At 42.0% G+C, this 21,049-nt stretch overlaps 1 protein-coding gene across 1 annotated transcript; it reads right to left on the bottom strand.

Moving 5' to 3' along the window:
- Positions 1–6,079: 6,079 nt before the first annotated feature.
- Positions 6,080–19,248, bottom strand: si:dkey-32e6.6 (extracellular matrix protein 2). Its single transcript, XM_058644132.1, has 10 exons — positions 18,689–19,248; positions 18,074–18,213; positions 17,758–17,982; positions 17,406–17,685; positions 17,180–17,295; positions 14,480–14,615; positions 13,785–13,942; positions 13,050–13,189; positions 7,845–8,171; positions 6,080–6,695 (listed from the first exon to the last, which is right to left on the bottom strand). The coding sequence occupies exons 1-10, from the start codon at positions 18,888–18,890 to the stop codon at positions 6,548–6,550; spliced, it is 1,872 nt and encodes a 623-aa protein (XP_058500115.1). The 5' UTR covers positions 18,891–19,248; the 3' UTR covers positions 6,080–6,547.
- Positions 19,249–21,049: the final 1,801 nt, after the last annotated feature.

The following is a 21,049-nucleotide window of genomic DNA, read 5'->3' as shown; positions in this document are numbered from 1 at the left end:
TTGCCACGTTTAATTGCTCTAACAGTTAAGTTAAAGACAACTTTAGCACACGTGCCAATTAAAACCTGATGTGTGGCATTACTGCACTGCACTAGCACCGTGAGAGAAAAGTCAGCTGTCAATGTGGTTTCTGTCATGACAAGATAACAGTAATCAAAACAGATCATTTATGATCCAATTATTTTAAATATCAAATTATTCTGCATGATTTCAGAATGACGTGTCTCCATTAGCATGTCCCACACTGTGTCTCACTTGCAGTAAACAGGATTTTCTGTTCACGGGAAAATAGTTATCGTCATCATTGTTTTCCAATGTCGGACAAAGCATGTAAACAAAGGATGTTATTTACCATTTTCTCCATTGTGGGACTAGTAGAGGATTATCATGATCCCCCCAAAATCCACTGAAATCACAAGGCCGAGTGTATTTCAAGGACTATTAGTACAGAAAAAACAAAACTTTTTTTGCGATTTTTTCCTCTCCTTGCTCTCTATTAAATTTTGTTTCTGGCAGGATAAAATGTTCTCTCTCTCACTGACTCTGCGATTTCCTCTCTGAATTTGCCAGTACCCAGAGCAAGGCATTACGTTTGGCAAGCTGCTCCATTTGGGGAAAATCTGATCCTGTGCAAAGTCAGCCACACAAAGATTACACATGAGCTTTGCAGATGTAGGACAGAGTGCAGTGCATTGTGGACGATGACTCTCACGGTTGTATTCTTAATCTATCTAAAGTGCAGCCTTTATTCACAACCTAGACTTACAAGCAGAGAGGACCAACTCTTTGTGGAGTTCTGACGTCTGATCAGAGCTGGTACTGACTTCCAGGTGCTTTTGGGACATGTGGTCACATTCCTGAGCATACATAAGCGCAATCAGTCTACAGGTCAGGGTAGAGACCAGAGCACCTCCTTAGCTGACATCCTCTGACCCGCTGCAGCTTCACAGTGAACTGAAAGTCTGTGCAGTCATTAAAAACATAATTTTTTGTGGGATGTGACATACAACAAAATAGAAAAATTGATTGCAATTGGAAATTGATGGCAACATCAAATTTAGAAATAATTGATCATGCATTAACAAATAATGTAATACAATAATAGAAATAAAAAAATAAAAAAGAGGATTTCTTTGTAAAGAAAAACCAAAGTGTGTGCACAGAAGAAGAAGAAGATTGGATTCCAGTCACATGTGGTCACAGGGCATGTATTTTGAACAGTTGAACACAGTGCTGTCCACTTGTTATGGATGTAAATGCCAGGTCTGAACAGGCCAAAGTGTTGTGGGATACTGAAAATGTTGTCTCATGAATTTAGACCCCTAGCTGTACGAATATAAAGCTGTTTCATATATGTTTCAAATAAAGTTGTTCACTGACGGCAGTCTTACAGGAATACTTCACAGATTTACATGTAGCTTTGTATTACTAGAATAGGGGTAGTATTTTTGAAGAACTGTTCTTCCCAACCTCAGTTTCCTCTGAGTCGAGAAATATCTTCATTCTTTTCTTTGTTACGTGTCCACCAGTGACACTTGGTCCTGTTAGCATTACTGTTAGCAAAGATGGCGGACACTGTTTACATTCTGGGAATGAGGTCACATCCCCCTACGAGTGGGTCTAAAAAGTGTGGAATTAGCGTTGCAGTTTCAAGCCTCGGACCAAGTGTCAGTGGAGGGCATGTAACAAAAAAAAGAATGAAGATATTTCTATTTCTATGTCAGATGAGTACAGCAGGGCTGATTGGTCAGATTTACAGCACACTGTCTCAAATAGTTGACCCCTCACTAACACTGGAACTCAGTCCCACATGTTCGAGAAAACAAGCTCTCCTCCACTGTTATAACTTCCAGTCATCCACTTTTTCAGGATGAGTGATGCCTTTGTAGTGTTGCTTTTCTTTGTTATTGGACGGGAGCTGTGCTGGCTGATAAAACAAACACAGGAAGCTGCTGTCACTGGGAAGAGCACACAGTTCAGCACGGTTACAGTGGGAAAGTGCGTCGTCTCTGCTCGACAGGATGCGAAACATCTGTTGGGTGTGATGGGATGTCAGTTTAACTCATTAGTGATGGATGGCACTGCAGCGGCAACCCTGTCAAATCTGAAAATACCTCATGTGACAGGCTGTGGGAGACCAGATTTAAGGAGGACCAAGCTGGAGACACTGGAAACGTAGTTTGAAAGTGTTGCTGCCGTCATGTTTCAAGATACTCTGGATACTTACTAAGCAAAAAGCCATTGAGGGGTCTGCACTAAATCAAGCTCAAACAGTGGCACTGGGTCGAGTTAGGGGATTATTAGCCTTGGTGCGATTGCAATCTCATGTACATGACAGGCGTTAAAGGGATAGTGAAGTGTGGTTTTATGAGGTGCTGACAAATGCCATGTCTCCATCATGGCACGGTACGTTTGAAACGTTAAAGCCCTGGGTCAGGCTTGTGTTTCAGCTGAGAACAGTACCTTTGCTTGGTAGGTGAGGTGTGCACACATCCTGTGTGTGATGGCAGCATCAGAAAGTCACAAAGACAAGACTGCTCTTCTTTCCTGCTCAGTTTGTGACTATTTGTATGAGATTAAACTGCAAGCACTTGCCTCGACTGCCAGGGGATATTTACACTGATCACAAGGGACTGAGATCTTTGTGTTGCCACCCAGACCGTACCGCACAATGGGTGCTGAAAGTTGAACGATTGGGGCCAGTTAGTGTGGTACTGTTCCTAATGGAAAACCAAATGGAACCATTCTACTGTTCTTGGTCATTCCCTCCTAGCTCGTTGAACCTGTTGCTATGACCCAGGTTTCCGCTCTGCCTGTTTTGCAGGCGCTGCAGTATGAATGCAAATGTGTAGTTTCTAGACAATAACGTGCTGTGTAATGTGCACAACAACTGTACAATTAGGGAGACTAAAGCCTGTCCCATTACAAGAGCTGGAATCAAGCGTGTGATTACATGTCCACGCAGAGACAGTGAAAAGTATAAATATATCTGCGTGTGTGTGTGTTCTTGTATGGGTATCTTTGTGAGGACCATCATTTCATGTTCTGTCATTTCTTAAAAGGGTTTTCTGAGGGTTAAGACCTGGTTTTAGGGTTAGGGTTATGCACTTAGTTGTGATGGTGGAGGTTAGGGTAAGGGGCTAGGGGATGCATTATGTCACTTAATGTCCTCATTATGAATGCTGTGCAAATGTGTGTCATGTGACATATTCAGATATTCATATGCATTTACTGTTCATGTTCCTCAGCATGATCAATATAGTTTGTCAACTGCTGGCTGACTTAAACCCGATCCATTGTTCCTCGCCTGTTTAGTGCGTGTACCCTGCCTCAGCACCTCTCTCCTTTTCACTCTCTCTCTCTCTGTAGGAGACTTTCTGTTTTTCATTTAGAAAAACCACAGAAACTCTGTTACCTTATTCTAAATTTGACTTCATCCACCAAACATTCCATCATTTCAGTAACTCTGACTGAGGTACAATGAAGTGTGTCTTACAAAGAAACACTGCAGCAAGACTTCCATGAATCATTTTTGCAGCACAAATTGGTGCAGAACAGCTTCAGGGGTTAGGGGCGTTAACTCATAGCTTTTATTTTTATATATATATATATATATATATATATATTAGGATGACTAAAATAATAACAATAAAAGGAGCGACCGAGTGTCACGGAGAAATATTTATTAGTGATCAATCAGAGAATGCAACAGGCTTTGTTGTGCTTCCTATGGTTTGGGACGCCTGCCTTGACTTGAGATGCTTGAGTGGAAAGTTGAAGATTACCTATTTTGTAATGGCCCACATTAATGAGTCATACCTTATGGAAATATTGCTATACAAAAGGAATAGTTTGGATTGTTTAAATGGGGTTGTAGGAAGTATTTATAGTCAGTGTGTTTCATACATACAGGGTTAGGGTGCTCTGTGCGCTCTCTGTCCTGAGAAACAGCCAGGGATGGTTTAGTGTGAGCTCGGTGAAATATGGCAAAAATAACTGTCAAACGATTGTAGCCACATAAAGACACATATGTAAGAAATGTATTCGATTCAATCATGAAATAATTATGATATTTCATCAGGGATTTAGGAAACATTTTGAAGTGAAATACTGGCTCCTCTGATAACAATGGTGCAGCCAGTATAGTCACAATATAAATGTTCATGTGTGGGCTGCAGACTCAGTTTATGTTTGGTTTGGTGTTTGGATCTGTCGCACCACCCACCAACACCCACCCAGTAACACAGCGTGTCGTGGTTCACACACAAGTTGCCTCGACACAGCTAGAGCTGTAGGTCAGATTGGACAAGAAGCAAAATGCTACACTGTTGGTGGATATTTAACATATTTACTTCACCCACTCACTACAAAAAAACAACCGAGGAAAGCTGTAGGACTGGATGGAGTACTTTGTAAAGTTAACTCAAAACCTATGCTGAACAGGGACAAAGAGTGACAAAGATGGACAGTGAGATAGAATTTGGTTAAAGATGGACTCCTGGAAATGGCTTAATCAATAAGATAAATCATTTTGTGGCTTTTTTTCCAACATGAGGAAAAAAAAGCAGAGAGCATGCTTCCCCTCCTCTCTCTCTGTGCTCTAAGTCTCCTTCCCCCTTTGTCTTTGGGCAACATGTTGTTGGCCTCAAAGCTGCTTTTCATCTCATCTTTCACTGATCAACTCAGAGACTTTCTAAGAACAATGGTTTATTGTTGTCGTAAGTACTTTTTTTTTGTCTCTGTTGTAACATGCTAGCATTACAAAGGACCAACTCATTCTCTCTCAACATCATTTAAAACATTGACAATGTTTGTCAATGAATGATTTAGTCGATTATAATAAAACAAATAATGTATATACAGTATGCACTTTGGGCCATTCTGTGTGGTGTTTGTGTGTTCTGTGTTGTGTGTGCTTGGGTTTTCTCTGGGATTCGTCCAAAAACACGTAAAGGTCAATTGGACGCTCTCAATTGCCCGTGTGACTGAATGGTTGTTCGTCTTTATATGTTGGGCCTGCAGTGGATTGGCACCAGCAACCCAGAAATGTAGTAGTTATGAATTGTTTAATTGACTGCCTTCCTTCCTTGCATGGCATTAATGCACCACCATTGCCATATAATTTTCAGAATTATATGATGCGTTTTATTTAATTTAAGTGTATGTTTTTAACCCATAAAGTGTCTTTTAATATCCATATAAGATGAATATAAATTAAATTCAGGGACATGGATGTGGTGGGTTATTTTATTATTATTTTTTTGTTTTGCTTTTGGTACATGCATTATAGGCATATACAACATTTTGCTGCATGTTGGAACAACAAAAGCCAACTTCCCAAAGAATGAGCAAGCATAAAGCAAGCGTTAGTACACCTTATCAATCCGTATAAATTATCAAGTCCATCCCTCTTAAACCTAAGCTCCCACATTTATTGTGCAATTGACTCTCAACTTGCTCCAGTCCAGCTTCAAGATGTCCTATACACAAGGACCATTGATATTTTTGAAATGTCATATTCTGAGCCATAAGTGCATCAAAATGTGCATCAAAAACTCTCGTGATTCATGGTTAATGTTTTCAAAACTGAATTTTTCAGAACTTTGAATTAAGTCCTCATGTAAACTATGGAAGTCATTAGCAAATGGTGTTGAAACATGGTGTTCTTTTACAGGGCAAATCAATGTTTGGAAACAAAACCTCTCAGAATTAAGTACATAACCAAGAAGAAGGCAGCTCACTGCCCTCATGCTAACATACTTGCACTGAACACAATCCTAGGGTGAATGACATCAACTCTGCATGTGTGGAGTGACCCTATGTATTTTTGCTGCACGACCAGTTCCAGATGTTGGATTACATTAGAGCACGTGGTGAAAGAGAAGCTGTGTGATATTTTTTTCCCTTTCCTTTCCTTTCCTTTCCTTTCCTTTCCTTTCCTTTTCCCCCCAGGGTTCAAACTATGCCCCCAGATATTTCAAATGTATCTCTGAGACCCCCTCCCTGCAGGCTCAAGATCTCCCTGCTACGTCAGCTCACGACAAACAAAGCATTCTCTTGTAAACATCACAGACTCAGATGAGTTAAAAACTTTTAGTATATTCTTATCACACTTAAGTTTAAGTATCACACTTAAATAAAAAGATTGAAAAAAAGAGTAAACATTGCATTTTCAATCCAGATACTGCATTAGCCTTAAGCCTTATATAATAACCACTTTAATTACTGCGTAAATTACACATGTGCTTTAATACATACCCCAACATTACAGATACAGTATTTTCCTCGTCAGACGTGAGATGTGAAAGAAAATGATGGGTTTGAGGGTAAGATGAAAGCTCGGGCTGATTAAATTAAGGAAACTCCATGATAAAGCGGTTTGTCTAATGTCTCCTGATGCTTGCATGCTTAATGTTGAAGAGCAGTGAAGGCAGAGAAAGGATAAAGCATGGTACTTGCTTAGCTGTACCTCAAAGTAATGTACATGCATATATTTAGGTAGTTCATCTGTGTAGTCTAATAGACATAATGTGTCTGTATGCTATTGTTAGAGGAACAGTCCATTTACATCAACTAGACAGGAGAAGGCCTTCGGGGGAACATTCTCCACTTTCAGATAATTGTTCTCCAAGTGGAGTGTCATCAAGGTGGAGCCGGAATTTTGCGGGTGGCACACTCCCCACTGCCTCACCAGCCTGAAACCACAACAAAACACACATGTTCAGTGCTGCATCTCTCAGGGAACATATACCAAGGTGGTGTTTATACAGTTGCTATATGACAAACATGGGGTTGATGTTCTATTAAATGCATATTCAACCCAGTGTTGTCAACTGAGTGAAATATTGAGTCCACAGAGTCTGAGTCACCATAAAAAAAGTTCTAAAGTTGAGTCACCGTTACCTGAGTCTGAGTCACCCACACTGTCATGTTCCAAGACTGAGCTGACACCAAGGGCGTAGGTTTGGTTACAAGACTGGTGAGGACACTGTGCCGCTGTGTAGTCAGAACAGCACATCTGTCCTGTCTCCTCTGTGACTCCCTCTTTCTGCTCGACAGTGATGCGTTCACTGATGCTCACTCCCTCTCGCTCTCCTCTCACAGCATTCAAACTTACGTACACATCGCCCTGTCTCTAATATTGGTAGGTAACCGAAATATAATGATCCGCACACAAACCTACACCCTTGACACACAAATGTAATAGTTTTACATTAAACAAAAGTGACACAATTGTCACTATTTCCATAATTCCACATACCCACACGTGTGTTACAGCATTAAATGTGAAGGTGCATATTGTATGCTAAAATTAATAGTTTACAATGTTGGATGAAACATCCAACATATGCCGCATAACATGTACATGGTTTGATTGTATGAAAAAGATGAATTAACCTTAATGTTAATTTCAAGTACACACATATGGCCTTTTGTCGATGTCTAAGTTATTCCTCATTGTCTTTGGGCAGAGGAAAGGAACTGGGCTTGTACCTGGAGGGTCACTGGTTCAATACCTGGTACGGGTCAAAGGGCTGGGGTGCCACTGAGCAAGGTACCCAAATCCCCCATTGCTGCCCATCACTGGATGGGTTAAATGAAGAGGCAAATTCACGATCACTAATTGGTGTGTGTGTGCGACAATGGCTCATTCTAATTCTATAAACAGTTATGAGATTAGACTTAAAGAATGGTTCTCACGTCAATACTGGGCTGTGAGACGACGAAATGCACACATTGTTTTGGGCTGCTTACCATGATGCAAGCTCATGCTCATGTTTACCATTGCTTTGGCAGTCAGTATTACTCAATTGTTGTGACAATACAGATGAGCACCGTCCTACCTGATCTGGTTGTTGTCCAGTCTCAACACCTGCAGGTTCTTCAACTGTCGAACGCAGTGAGGGACCTCGTTCAGACGATTGTTGTCCAGTAGGAGCTCCTTCAGGGAGCGGAACATACCTACGAAAGAGTGCCGCTCGATTCCCTCATTGCTCACGAAGTTGTAGGACAAACCGAGGAACTGCAGGCCGGGCCGCAGGTGACGGAAGGTGAAGGCACGTATGTGACGGATACTGTTGTGTTGGAGGCTCAGGTTTTTAAGGTGACCAGGCAGATTCATGGGCACAGAGGTGAACTGGTTGTTGGACAGATCGAGATCCTCCAGGGACCTGAGGAGAAAGAGAGGAATGACATACATCAGTTAAAGCTGCCTGTTCTCATTCCAAGAGTGACGTCCCTCGTGCCTCGGCTTACAAACAGGGTACCTTCTGAAAGAGACGCACAGGTCGATGTATTTAGACGCTCAAAGCAGCTGCTATGAGTGTCCACATTTCAACCTCACTGTGAACTTAAAGCCGGTACTAAGCACTCACTGACAAGTGATTTATTGTTATGGAAATGTTGATAATATCAATAAAATAAATGTCTGTCTAAGAGTGAGTCAACAGTCGAACCTGGATCTATATCCTAGCCTCAGTCCTTTTCTTGGCCCTAACCTTAACCTCAGTTCTATCCTGGTCCCTAATCTTAATCCTAACCTCATACATTATGTCAGAATTATGGGTCAGAACGATGAAAAGAAAAAAAAACAACTCAGGATACATTTTTTGAGCACAGTAATCTGTATGGAACACACAGACTGAGTGAACCTCCCACTTCAAAAATGCTGAATGAATCCTTAAAAATAGGGTGGAGGTGGATTATCTCCACAGAACTCCACAAAGAGGTGGTTTCTCTGCTCATGAGGTATCTTAACGGAGCATTTCCTCACACAAACAGCTAAGTTTGTCTGTGAAGAAATGCCCTGCCCCCTCATTAAACTTGTTCAAGAGGTGATATACTGTAGAGAAGGAGCGAGGGTCATGTTAACAGCAGCGAAGGAAAGGGAGGTTAGCCAAACGTTAGAACGCCACAACAGTGCATGCGTGGCTGTGGTGGACATTTAGGTTCCTCTCCTCTGCGCACTGTGGGCTGCGGAAATGTTGTCAGCACTTGGAGGAGGACCAACAAAGCCCAATTTCTGTGTGTGCTTCGCTCTAACGCAGGAGCCAGTGTGGCACAGCAGTACAACATGTGGAAGTCGGAACTGGCTCACAAGCCATTTATTATCACTGGCCAGCAAAAAAATTCTCTCCCTGCAAAGCCTTCCATTTTGCCACATCCTCTCGCAGTGCCAAATAAGCCATTTTGCGTCACTATGCATTCCTTTATAAAAACCTCCCCATTCAACTGAAACGACTTCAGGTGCGCCAACTCATAAATAGAGTGCTCTGCACAATGATGCCATTTATAATGATAATAATAATGATACGTTTCATTTCAATAGCTTGTTATCTAAACAATGTTAGATAATATAGCATTTGTAATGCAGGAATAGAATGAAACCCATAACATTAAAGCATTATCAGAAGAACAATTTATGATAATTATGTTTGTAAAATCCTCTCTGGTCTTCTCAACTTTAGTGCAATAATCTGAATGCACACATAATCTATTATTTTGTTATTACCTTATTAATCCTGATAATGGGTTTCATACCCCAAAATTATTCTTTCATGTTTTCTAGTCTTGATGACCACTCAAAGCTGCTGCACACTATAGTATTCACACCCATCCACTCACACTTTTGTACAGCACATCTAGGACACATAGATGTCCTAGATGCACATAGACTAGCGGAGCCAGGAATCGAACCCACAATCTTTGAATGGAAAATACGAATTAGCGTAGGGAACTAGTTTTTTTACACAGCCTTTTTTACACAAACAAAAACCGACAGGGTTTTTGTTTAGCCCCTTTTGTGGACTGCTCTTCCTGGATTTATATTTTTTGATTCATTAAAATGACCTTCCTATATATAGCCGAACAGTGATACCTTACAAAAATATTTTTTTATGGTATTTATGTTGGTATAATGTCATGTGTTTGTATAGTAGATATTCAGATTTGTTTTATTATGTTGATATATGTTTGAGGAGAGAAAAAGAAGGAGAGACAGAGTCAACTGTTTACACACACACACACACACAGGGAGACGGGGGAGAGAGAAAGAGCCACTGTGAGTGTGTGGAGACTCCTGTGTTTAATTTAGACACACACTGCCTCTCTCTGTGAAGAGAAAAGGTCTGATGTTAGATTGTGAATTAGTCATGCTATCTGTGACCGCAGTAACCCTGTTGTTCAGCAGCATTTCACTACTGCTAAACTCTCGTACCTGGTTGCAAATGTTCATTTCAAGACGGTGTTACCCTGAATTTGGTAAAGAGTCATGTGTAATCGTCCTCACGCAGCACAGTCATGCTTCATCACACACATCTGACTGTCTGCTCACACCACCACCACCCGCTGCAGGAGGGGCTGCATCGATTATGTGCCGCAATTGCATCAATGCAGAATCGCGGTGCATCTACTGAAGACTACCCTGCTCTCACTGGGTTCTGACCCATGTCACTCTGCAGTAGACTGGGATCCTAGGAGCCAGAGGCAGGCGCTTCTGTCAGCGTGCCAAGATTTTGTGCAACATCAGCAGATGTCTTGAAAGCGATGATAGCCATCTACCCGAGCTACAGAAAAGTGCTTACGCACATACAGTATATGCGTGGTTGTTGATTTCCACATGTTGGCAAAAATAGTTAACACACCCAGAGCCACACAAACTAAACACAGAGCAGGGGTGAAATTACGGAGTTCAGGGAAAACATACAACCATAATCTCTTCGCTGCAGTATCAAATTATTTTAGATGTAAATGATTAACAAAGTACACTACTATGTGAGATGCTACCATAAATGTAGTCGCCCCAGCTCCCTGTACCCTCCACTTAAACCTGCAACCCCCAAATCTCAGCAAGAGGCAAAACACTGATTTTTGACATGGAACACAGTGCTACACTAACCCAAACCAGCACCGTGCTGTTTATTATTATTTCAGACAATTTTGTTGTCATTATATAGCTTCTCCGTTTCACTCCCTTGCTTTTCCACACTTGTCTCTTATTAAAGTTAGGGTTGGAGATCCTGGGAAAACTTTTCGAGCAGGCGACATTTTGAATTCAAAAGTCCCAGCCCCTCTGTTGAGACTTCCCTCCGAAGCTACGCCTCCAGAGCACAGGAACACATAATTCTTGTTCACGATGAGCGCTGGTTTCACACGGACTCGCGAGCACTGCGCAGCATCAGGAACTTTCGGTACTTTTCCGGTGGTACAAATTTTTTTTTTTTTGGACAAAAAAAAACAACAACAAATACTCTCAAAAGATCACAAAGACCGGTTAACCTACCGGTCCAGTAGAAACAGAGCCACCAGGGCAACACTTTGCAGCCCTTTCCAGGCTTTCAGTTGTCACCATCGTCAAACACAGCCCCGATGTTCGCTCAGGTCTTGGATCGCTGTGCATCAGCCTTTTTCTAGACAGTAGAGTTCCAAAAAAACTGTCTTTCGTTTGCGACCAACACCTGTTGTTGGCACCTTTTCCATGAATGGATGGTGGATTTATAGGTCTGTCCATTCCAGAGCTGACTGATATGTTTCCTTTTTGTGACATCGCCCACCTTACCTTTAACTGACACCAAACTAACACCTAGAAGCAGCAGCAGACCAGCAGATTTTGGTGTGGGAGTGAGCAGTTTACAAAAAGACCATATTTTGCTTTTTTTAATTTTACTTCTTTTACTTCAAATTGAACCATCTCTCTTTTTGTCTTAGGCACAATCTCTCAATTGTGCCTAAGTATTAGAACTATGGCGCAAATCAGTCAAGCTGAACATCATATCTCTTGACCAAACCGTGTTCTGGAAAAACGTTCTCCAATATTCGTCACCTTCTTAATCTTCTTTCCTCCTACGCATCCACTGGAACCCCAGAGGTGGTTGGCTCTTTGGATGCGAAGAAGACTTTCGTTATGGTGAAGTGGAGATATCTATTTGAGGATCTCAAGAGGTTTTGCATTGGTTCTAATTACATAACACTTATATTCTTCACCCAAGGCTTATATTTCACACTTGGAAGGAGAACTGACCAGGGGTGCCACTTGTGTCCTTCACTATTCCCAAATAATTTTCACCTTACCTGTAAGTTAAATAAATAAATCTATTTTAAAAAAAAAGTAAATACATAAAATCAGTTTTTTTTCTTCTGTCTGCTGTGGCAGCTATGTTTTCAGTGTTCAGTGAGCCTCCGTGTCTCCAGCTGGTTCTGGGTGCAGGGAACATGCCGGGGGCTACCATAGAGCACAGTGCCCTAGATCAGGGTAAATTGTATTAATTCATGCTATGGTCTATGCAGTATGGAAGGAAGTTCTTAAAGAAACGGGCAACACACATAACCCCAAGTTGCTCCTGGCGGTCGTGCCGGCAGCTTGTGAACATGTGTGATCAAAAAAGGACTGGACATTCATGCGCTCTATGAATCTGTGAATGGACTACAAAGGCACTATCTAAGATAACATGGTTTCGTCAGATATTCCCTGTATATATATTCTGAAATTTAGATTTACAGAACTTCCTCTTGGAAAGTCATTCAGTTTTATCAGTGCCACCCAAAGTCTCTACTTTTGTCTCCTCTGAATTCTCTTTTCCTCAGCTTTTCCTGGATCTCCTACTGTGGCTCACTGTGGATCCCAGGGAGCAAAGATTGCAGTAATTAAACAACACACAGACACACACACACACACAAAGGTTTGTGTGGCTATCCTTTTTAGGACTCTACATAGACATCCATTCACTTGGACAGCCTAACCAAAGCATTACCCCTAACCTTAACCAAAACCAACGAATGCTTAACCCTAACCTTATCATAGTCAAATCTTAGCCCAAAACATAAACAGATCCTTAGAAATGAGGTTCTGCCTGATTAGGACCTTGTTTTGATCAATGTGAGGACAACTGGTCCTGATAAGGTCGGTGTTTATGCCAGAACAGTCCTATAGAGTCCTATGTACAAACATACATTCATGTGCAGGCACACTATACACTATACCAGTCTACCCTCTTGTGGCCTTTAGTGGTGTTGGATGGATGGATGGATGATGGACGGATGGACAGACATACTTGAGATGGCGCCAGGCTTGGTCAACAACACGTTGCTCATGCAGGAGGTTGTGACTCAGATCCAGAACCTTTAGATTGCTGCAGCCTCTGAACGGCTCTTCTGACAGCTCAAGAATCTGATTTCCTTTCATTCTCAACTCCTATGTGGGGAAAAAAAAAAAAAAGAGACAAATACCTGAGCCGTTGCATTCAAATGGGGCTGTCTAAAATATCTCACTACCTCAGGCATTAAGTTTATTTGACAAAATTCTGTATGCAATGATGATTTAAAAAAAAAAAGAGGACACTTTCCACGTGTGTATTGATTGAGGATGAGATTCAAACTATCATCTGTGACGGACAACCTCTCCCTATCCTTACAGGACACCATCACAGCACTGGGCAGCGTCTTCAGTGACAGACTGAAACATTGATCATCTTTGCTGCTGTGACAATGCAAACTTCCCTGCTGTGGGACGAATAAAGGACTATTTTGGTACCACAAGGGACACCATGGTTGTCTCTTGTCTTTTCATCTAAAGAAAGTGGTAATTAACTAAAACTCTTTAAAACTTTTTTGCATATTCCACTGAGGTTGCAGCCACCCGCCTGCTCTTGGTTGCCTCTCAGTGAAGGGAGTGCAGTTACCTGTATGTACCTGTAGTTACCTCAAATAGCATCACCTCATAAATCCTGAACTGTCCATTTAAGGAGCAGGATTTCACTACGGATTTCAGTGAAGTTATATCAGTGCACCTGCAGAGACGATGGAAGGCCCATCGGGGGGTAACGGAAGCGATTGTTGTCCAACTGCAGTCTCTGAAGCTTCTTCAAAGGTTTGAAGGTGAGCGGTGACACACTTCCTTCATGGAGAATATTCTCCTGTAGCTCCAGGGTCAACAGGTTCGTCAGACCTAGAAAGCAATAATCAACATAATTGAGATCTCTTTCTCGAATACACCCGTTACCCAACTGTTCCTGGTCTCGGCCTTTCCTCTCTCCTCTTCTCTCCTTTCCATCCTCGTTTTTAACTCTCCTCTCCATCCCTCCCTCTCCTACCCCAACTGGTTGCCGCAGATGGCCGTACACTTTGAGTCTCATTGTATTCCTGTTGGGTCTCTCTATAATAGATCTTGACCTTACTATATGAAGTTCCTTGAGACGTTTGTTGTGAATTGGTGCTATACACGGCCACACGGATGGTGTAGCGTGGAGTTTGCATGTTTGCTCCCGGTTCTCCACTTCCTCCCACAGTCCAAGAACATGCAATATGGGGATTAGGTAAATTGGACTGTAAATTGACCGTTAGGGGTGAAAGTGAACGGTTGTTTGTGTCTGTGTGGCCCTGCGCTGGACTGGTGATCTGTCCGGGGGCTGACCCCCCCCCTATCGCCCTATGTCAGCTGTGATTGGCACGAGCAATACTGTTTTTTCTCCGACAGATTTCCTACCTTTGAAAGAGTCATCGGTGAGTGTTATAAGCCTGTTGTTGTTGAGTTTAAGCTCAGCAAGCGATGGCGGCAGCAATGTCGGGATCGTGGTGAGCTGGTTTCCATCTAGGTTCAGCTTCTTCAGAGAGGTCAGACTCTACATGTCATTGCAGCAGAGAGAGAGCGAGAGAGAGAGAGAGAGAATACAACGACCGGGGTCACAAGATAAAACATACAAAATAGCAACTTTTCTAAAAAAGACATAATTTTACATTCCAACCTGCCAAGCGGGACAAAATCACAGTGCATCTCCTCCATGTAATCTATCATGTTTTTGTTGTTTTTTTCATAAAAGCTGCTCTGTGTGGCTCCTCGGTGAAGGCTGCTGTGGTCGGTGTGTCTCAAGTAAGAGCAGTGGACTGCATCTTTTGCAGTATCCCTTTCGCCAGGCCGTCGGCCCTCTGTTATTACTCGGATGCCAGAAGAAATTGTAGGGGGGAAAAAAAAACTCTATAAATAAATTTCTTTTATTCTCTCCATCATTGGCTGTGGCGGTTTTTCAACAGGTTCCTCCAGCCAATACTGTGAGAGTATGTGAATGGTGGCGCGTAATGAATGGTCAGAGTGCGGTAGGCTGCCTCAGTGTGGGCAGGATCTGTGTCAATTAGAGGTTAGACCAGAGGTTATTCTTAGAGAGGATTAGTTAATGCAATTTTTGTTGCTCTTTTATTACTGTAATGACACAGGACACAGTCTCCAGTTTATTTTAATTAGATGCAAAGTGCACTTGTAAAACTGGCTTATAACGCACAAATTCTTTCATTCAAAGTTTCTTTTATGTAAATATCGCGTCATTTTAACCCACTTCACCAAGAGTAGTACTGGTAGTAGGTATAATCCCTATAGTTGACTGGTGAGTCTCATCTCAAGATCATTAAATTATGACATTTTGGGATGGAGGATCCCTGTCCTGATTTCCTCCGGCCAGATGAGCACAGACAGAAACACGCACTTTATATAGGACTCTCTCTCCCTCTCGAAAGGGCTCAGCAGCCCATAATGACATGGTTGTGTATTTTTTTTCTTTTAAATTTTAGATTCATTCTCTCCTTTTTTGGTAGCGCTGGCAGCTGACACAGATGGTGGAACAGCAGCATGAGGTGAAGTGAACATGCAGAGTACAACGGTCAATAGGAGGAGCTCTCTCCACTCCCACTGAACTGCCATGTCACAGGTCAAACTCTTCCTTCACAGGGTAGATTTCCCCCGGGGCTGACAGATTTTCCCAACTTGATCTGCGTTATAGTGAATGCTTATTATGGAATTATACATTTTATAGGATTATTGGTAAACTGGGTTTTCATTTCAGGATTTAAATCCTGGCTTTCTTTTCAATCCAAAAATAGGCCGGTTAGGGCCACTTTTATGTTGGTCTTGGACTACGGAGATCTTCTATACATATATACGCCTCCATCCCGGAGTTTACATGCCCTCGACACTGTGTATCACGGGGCCCTGAGGTTTATCGCCAACGTGCGATCTCTCACTCATCACTGTTTGACACATGAGCGTGTTGGTTGGAATTCTTCGTCTACACATGTAGACTAAAACATTGGTGGATGTTAATTGACACAGCTATTCTCGGGCTTCTCTCCTCCTACCTGTTGACTTTTCCTAGGGTTTTATTTCACCGTCTGTCCCAAGGGTCAGAACTGAATTGGAAAAGAAGGCGTTTATGTTTGCTGCTCCCTTTGCCTGGAATGAACTGCAGAAACTTACAGGCGTGGTCTCACTGCATATATTTAGGAGAACACTGGACGACTTGGAGGCAGACACATCTGTCTTTAGAGGCTTTTGCTGATTTATAGTTTTTTTTTATGATTCTCTGGGGTTTTATGATAATAATTAAGATTTTTAATCTCTATGTAGTTTTTTCCTGGTTAAATAAAGTTGAAATAAAAAACAAAGGCAAATAAAATTATTATCTTTCTTTCTTTCGGTCTTTCTTTGAAATAACATGAAATGTTTTCTTGCAGTTGACTAGACAATTGAGCTCAAGTGTTCATAATAGAGTGGGATCAAATATCATCATTATGGAAGTCATAATGTCAATATTAGTATTGGAATTTCAACAGATATGGCACTCTCCATAGTCACACAGCAAAGTAGTTGTTGCCACTGTTGCCTTACAGCAGGGACGCCCCATGTGCATGACCTTTCTGTGTGGAGTGTGTGCGTTATCTCTGAGTGTGTGCGGGTTTACTCCCAGTACGTCGGGTTCCTCCCACAGTGCAAACACATGCAGGGGTTTATTGGACTTACATTAACCAAGGTGCAAGTGTGAGAGTGAATGCTTGTTTGGTGTTTATCACAGAAATGACGTTAACTGGCCAAAGGAACTCAAGATTATGTGTGTACTTTCATTTCTCATGTGAGTGAATGCAACCCACAAATATTTCCCTGTGTTCCTCCTGAGAAAGAGGACTATTTCATTCAAGCTCAACGCCGATTGGCTTTTGTAACACTGCATGTGAATCTTTTGCTTCAAAAGGGTTTCAGTGACCCTGCCTTGTCTATGATAGAAATGATATTTGATGTCACACCATAACTATGTATACAGTTCTCTGGTTGTAAAGTACAGCATTTGCAGGTGGGTACGGAAGCGAGTGCCAGTTGTGTTGGAGAGCAGGTACAAAGCGACAGTGGTACAGTGTTACTCACAGACAGAGGCTGTTCACTGAAGGACTCTTCATACAGTTGGTTTTTGCTCAGGTCCAGTGTGTCAAGGTTGGGGAGACCGGAGAAAGACTGTGCTGTGAAGCCGCTCAAGTGGTTCTCTTTAAAGTTAAAGACATTGTATGTGATGTAGAACATGTGGTATGGGGTGTATTTGGGGAAAAAAAAATGAAAAAAAACAATGGAGACACACACACACAAACACACACACCTGCCAAGTCCAGCTTTGTGGCCTCCAGGTTGTACATTTCTGGTAGGTGAGTCATACCAAGACCTCTGCAGCTGATTTCTTTGCCAGTTCTCTGACACCCACTGGCAAGAGTCTCTGTGAAGGGGCCGGGGGTTTCTGTTTGATTGTTTGGAGCTTCAGTGGCAGACTCCTCTACTTCCTCTTCGTTTTCCTCACCTCCTTCCTCCTCTCCTTCCTCTTCGTTTTCCTCACCTCCTTCCTCTTCTTCTCCTTCTTCCTCCTCGTTTTCCTCGTCCTCTTCCTGACAGAAAATTGCAGTAAAGCATTACATGACAGACAGTTCAAAGGGAAAATTGTACAAAAGTAAAGCAACCTCTTCTTCATCTTCATCATCATCATCATCGTCATCATCGTCGTTGTCGTCATCATCATCGTCGTCATCATCATCATCTTCCTCTTCCTCCTCCTGTTTTTTCTCTTGATCCATCAGCCTCCTCCTCTCAGTGTGAAGCTCACTCAGTATGCCCATGAGAGAGGTGGATCCCTGCTCTCTTTTCACCTGCTTCCCCCAGCCCATGAGCAGTGGCCCGATGCCTGCCTACAGCAGCCGAGGAACCACCATTATTAAAAAAAATCATGACCAAGCAAATTGTAAAAATGTATGATTTTCAGTATTTGTCTATTCATACAAATCTGTAAGTATTGGGGTCCACGAGCGCTGCAAGTTTCCTCCTCCACCAGGCGTTTCTCTTTCTTCTACCGGCATGCAGAGTCTTTAGCTCCTCCATCTCCTCCTCTGCCTCCACGCTGTGAAGCTCATTCTTGCCGTCTTCATTGCAGAGATGGCATCAAACGGAGCAGAGAGAAAGAGTTAATTGTCTAAGCTAAATAACTCAAAAATGATCTCAGTTTTTTTTTTTATCCCGGTTACCAAGAATTAAGAAGCATTTCCACAATCAAAACTGTGATGTACTCATCTACACATTCATTTCCTCTCGATTAAAGTACTCCCTCTTCTCTGGTATACTTTAAATCAATCTCATGCCTGCAGCAATTACAAAACACAGCAGCGATTTAACAAAAATAAATAAACAAACAGCGCTTCTTTAAGGTGGGATTTGTGACCCCGCTGGCAGCCATGTTTTCACTGAGAGCGAGCCTAGAGCGCTCTTCAGAGGTGCGCATTGTACAGGGGGTGCACACAGCACACAGGATTGACAATACCTCAGTATCTTATACAACCACATTTCAAAAAAAAAAAAGCAGTCTTATTTAGGAGCATGCAGGCAAAAAGAGAAGCTTACCAGCATCAGAGGTTGCAGTTGAGTTGGTCAGTTGATCCAACAAGGTCACCACTCTATCTTCTGGAAAATCATCTGCCGTTTTTAATTCAGGTGTCTCAGAATAAGTTTGAGCATCCGTGTCGGGTGAGGAGTTTAGGCTTAGTCCTGATAAAAACATGCCACTCAGACAAACGATCACGATCCATGTTCTCGGTGTCTGCATTTTAGGACGTGTGGTCAATTCAAGTTGGAGGGAGAAAAAAAAAGGTCCACCACAAAGCTGAGGCAGTGAATCCACAAGACGTGTAGGCAATGATGCCAAAGTAAAGAAAGGGAGTAGCAGTCAACAAGTTTACAGCAGAGGAGAAAGCCTTTCACATTATTAACCCTGGAAAAAAAGTGTTGCTAATGCTATTACACTATACTATATTACTATATTACACGTCTCCTTCTCAGAGTGAAACCAAAAATGAAGAAACAGTGAAATGCCAAGGGATAAAAAAGACAGAAAGCTCTCACACTGTTAATAAGGGCCCTCGGTCATCGTGCCGTGAAATACGCAGACCCGCCCTGCTCCTCCTTGTCTACTCTGTCTTTCGTAACCGTCTGCTGGCACAAGGTGAAAAGAAAGACAGAGGTTTATGGTGAAGAACAGACACTAGAACACAATAAGTTTCATACGTCTGTGATAGATTCTTGTGAGACACTGCAAGGTGTGTATGTTGGACATGGACAGTTCAGGTCGGAGTTGACCCTTGTGTGGCTAAGCTCCACTGGCGTCTACGTATGAAAACAAACACGACCCCAGTGAAACAGACAGGTCGGACATTACATTCTGTGCATACAGTACATGCTTTAAGCTTGTACTCTCAACTGAGTGGTGTCCTCACACTCGTCGCCAACCCAAGCAAGTGCCACCGGCCGTGTGGTGAGCCAACGGGCAGCGGTTTTCACTGTGGGCTGAAAACCTGCTGATAGTGACTCTTTATTTGCTCAGTTACCACGCATACACACACAAAATATGTTGAGATGTACATTATATGGATGTTACAATGCGCCAGACATAAGTGTCACTGAGATGAGATTTATTTATGAAAGAAGTTAAGAAATGATGCATCAGTTCTTGATAAAAACAACAAAAAAAACAACTTACTTTTACCACCTTGCTTGCTCACCAGCAGAAAAGACAGCAACACTAGAAGACATACAGTACACATGGGACAAGAGCAGGTTAAAATTATCAGACAACATACAGATAAAAAAGGTTATACAAAGGTCAGGCAAATGAATGTAGAAAGAGGTTAATGAGGGTTAAACTAACAGAATTCTCATTACATTCCACAAAGAAAATATACAACAAAACATGGCACAAAACATCAAAATTAGAAATTCTTAAGGTGGATGAAAGTTGTCAATAACATGCAATGTTAAAGCAAAACTGATTTATTCCTAAGGAATTGTAAACCAAAAGTGGAGGTGTATATATATATATATATATATATATATATATATATATATATATATATATATATATGGACTATGTCAGAGGAAAGAAAATCATTCTGTAGCAGAAAAGGACCAGATTCAAGGGCCCTTAACCTGGACAATCCTGGATGAAACTGATTTATGAATGGCTGTAGCTTTGTATTACTAGAATAGGAGTAGTATTTTTGAAGAACTGTGCTTCCCAACCTCAGTTTCCCCTGAGTTGAGAAATATCTTCATTCTTTTCTTTGTTACGTGCCCACAAGTGACACTTGGTCCTGTTAGCATAACTGTTAGCAAAGATGGCGGACACTGTTTACATTCTGGGAATGAGGTCCAAAGCCTCGGACCAAGTGTCTGGTGGGTATCTAACAAAGAAAAGAGTATAGATATTACTCAACTGAGGTTGGGAAGCACAATTGTTTTTTAAAATACTACCCGTATTCTAGTAATACAAAGCTAAATGCAAGTCAGTGAAGTACATGCAATACATGCAGCGACTGTTGACTTTACTGAGTGGGCTTCATAGGATAAGACAGATCTTTACTAGTCCCACTGTTACATTCCGCCCATTGCCTCCAATTCAACTGTCATGTTGTGGAGATAAAAAGCTGGGACGGGCCACGCTGATGGCCTGTGAGCCACTGAGTGGTGCGTTTCTCTGTGCAGCTGAAGAAGCTGCGCGTTTTCTTACCCTTTGTTCGCAACAGTGCGTGTGATACTTAATTCATTGTAAATAAACGTTTTATAGACGGTGCCGGTTGTCTCTGCCTTTCTTCTTTCAAAATATCCCGAGGTTTATAATACGATGTTACTCCCCTCATCACCTGGACACCCACAACAGGGACATTTACAGTAAAAGGGCTACAACAAGCACAGTATACTTGGTGTCTATAG

Source organism: Solea solea, chromosome 11 (assembly GCF_958295425.1).
Source record: "Solea solea chromosome 11, fSolSol10.1, whole genome shotgun sequence".
NCBI lineage: Eukaryota > Metazoa > Chordata > Actinopteri > Pleuronectiformes > Soleidae > Solea > Solea solea.
The sequence above is the reverse complement of the archived record's forward strand: the minus strand, read 5'-3'. Positions and strand labels throughout refer to the sequence as shown.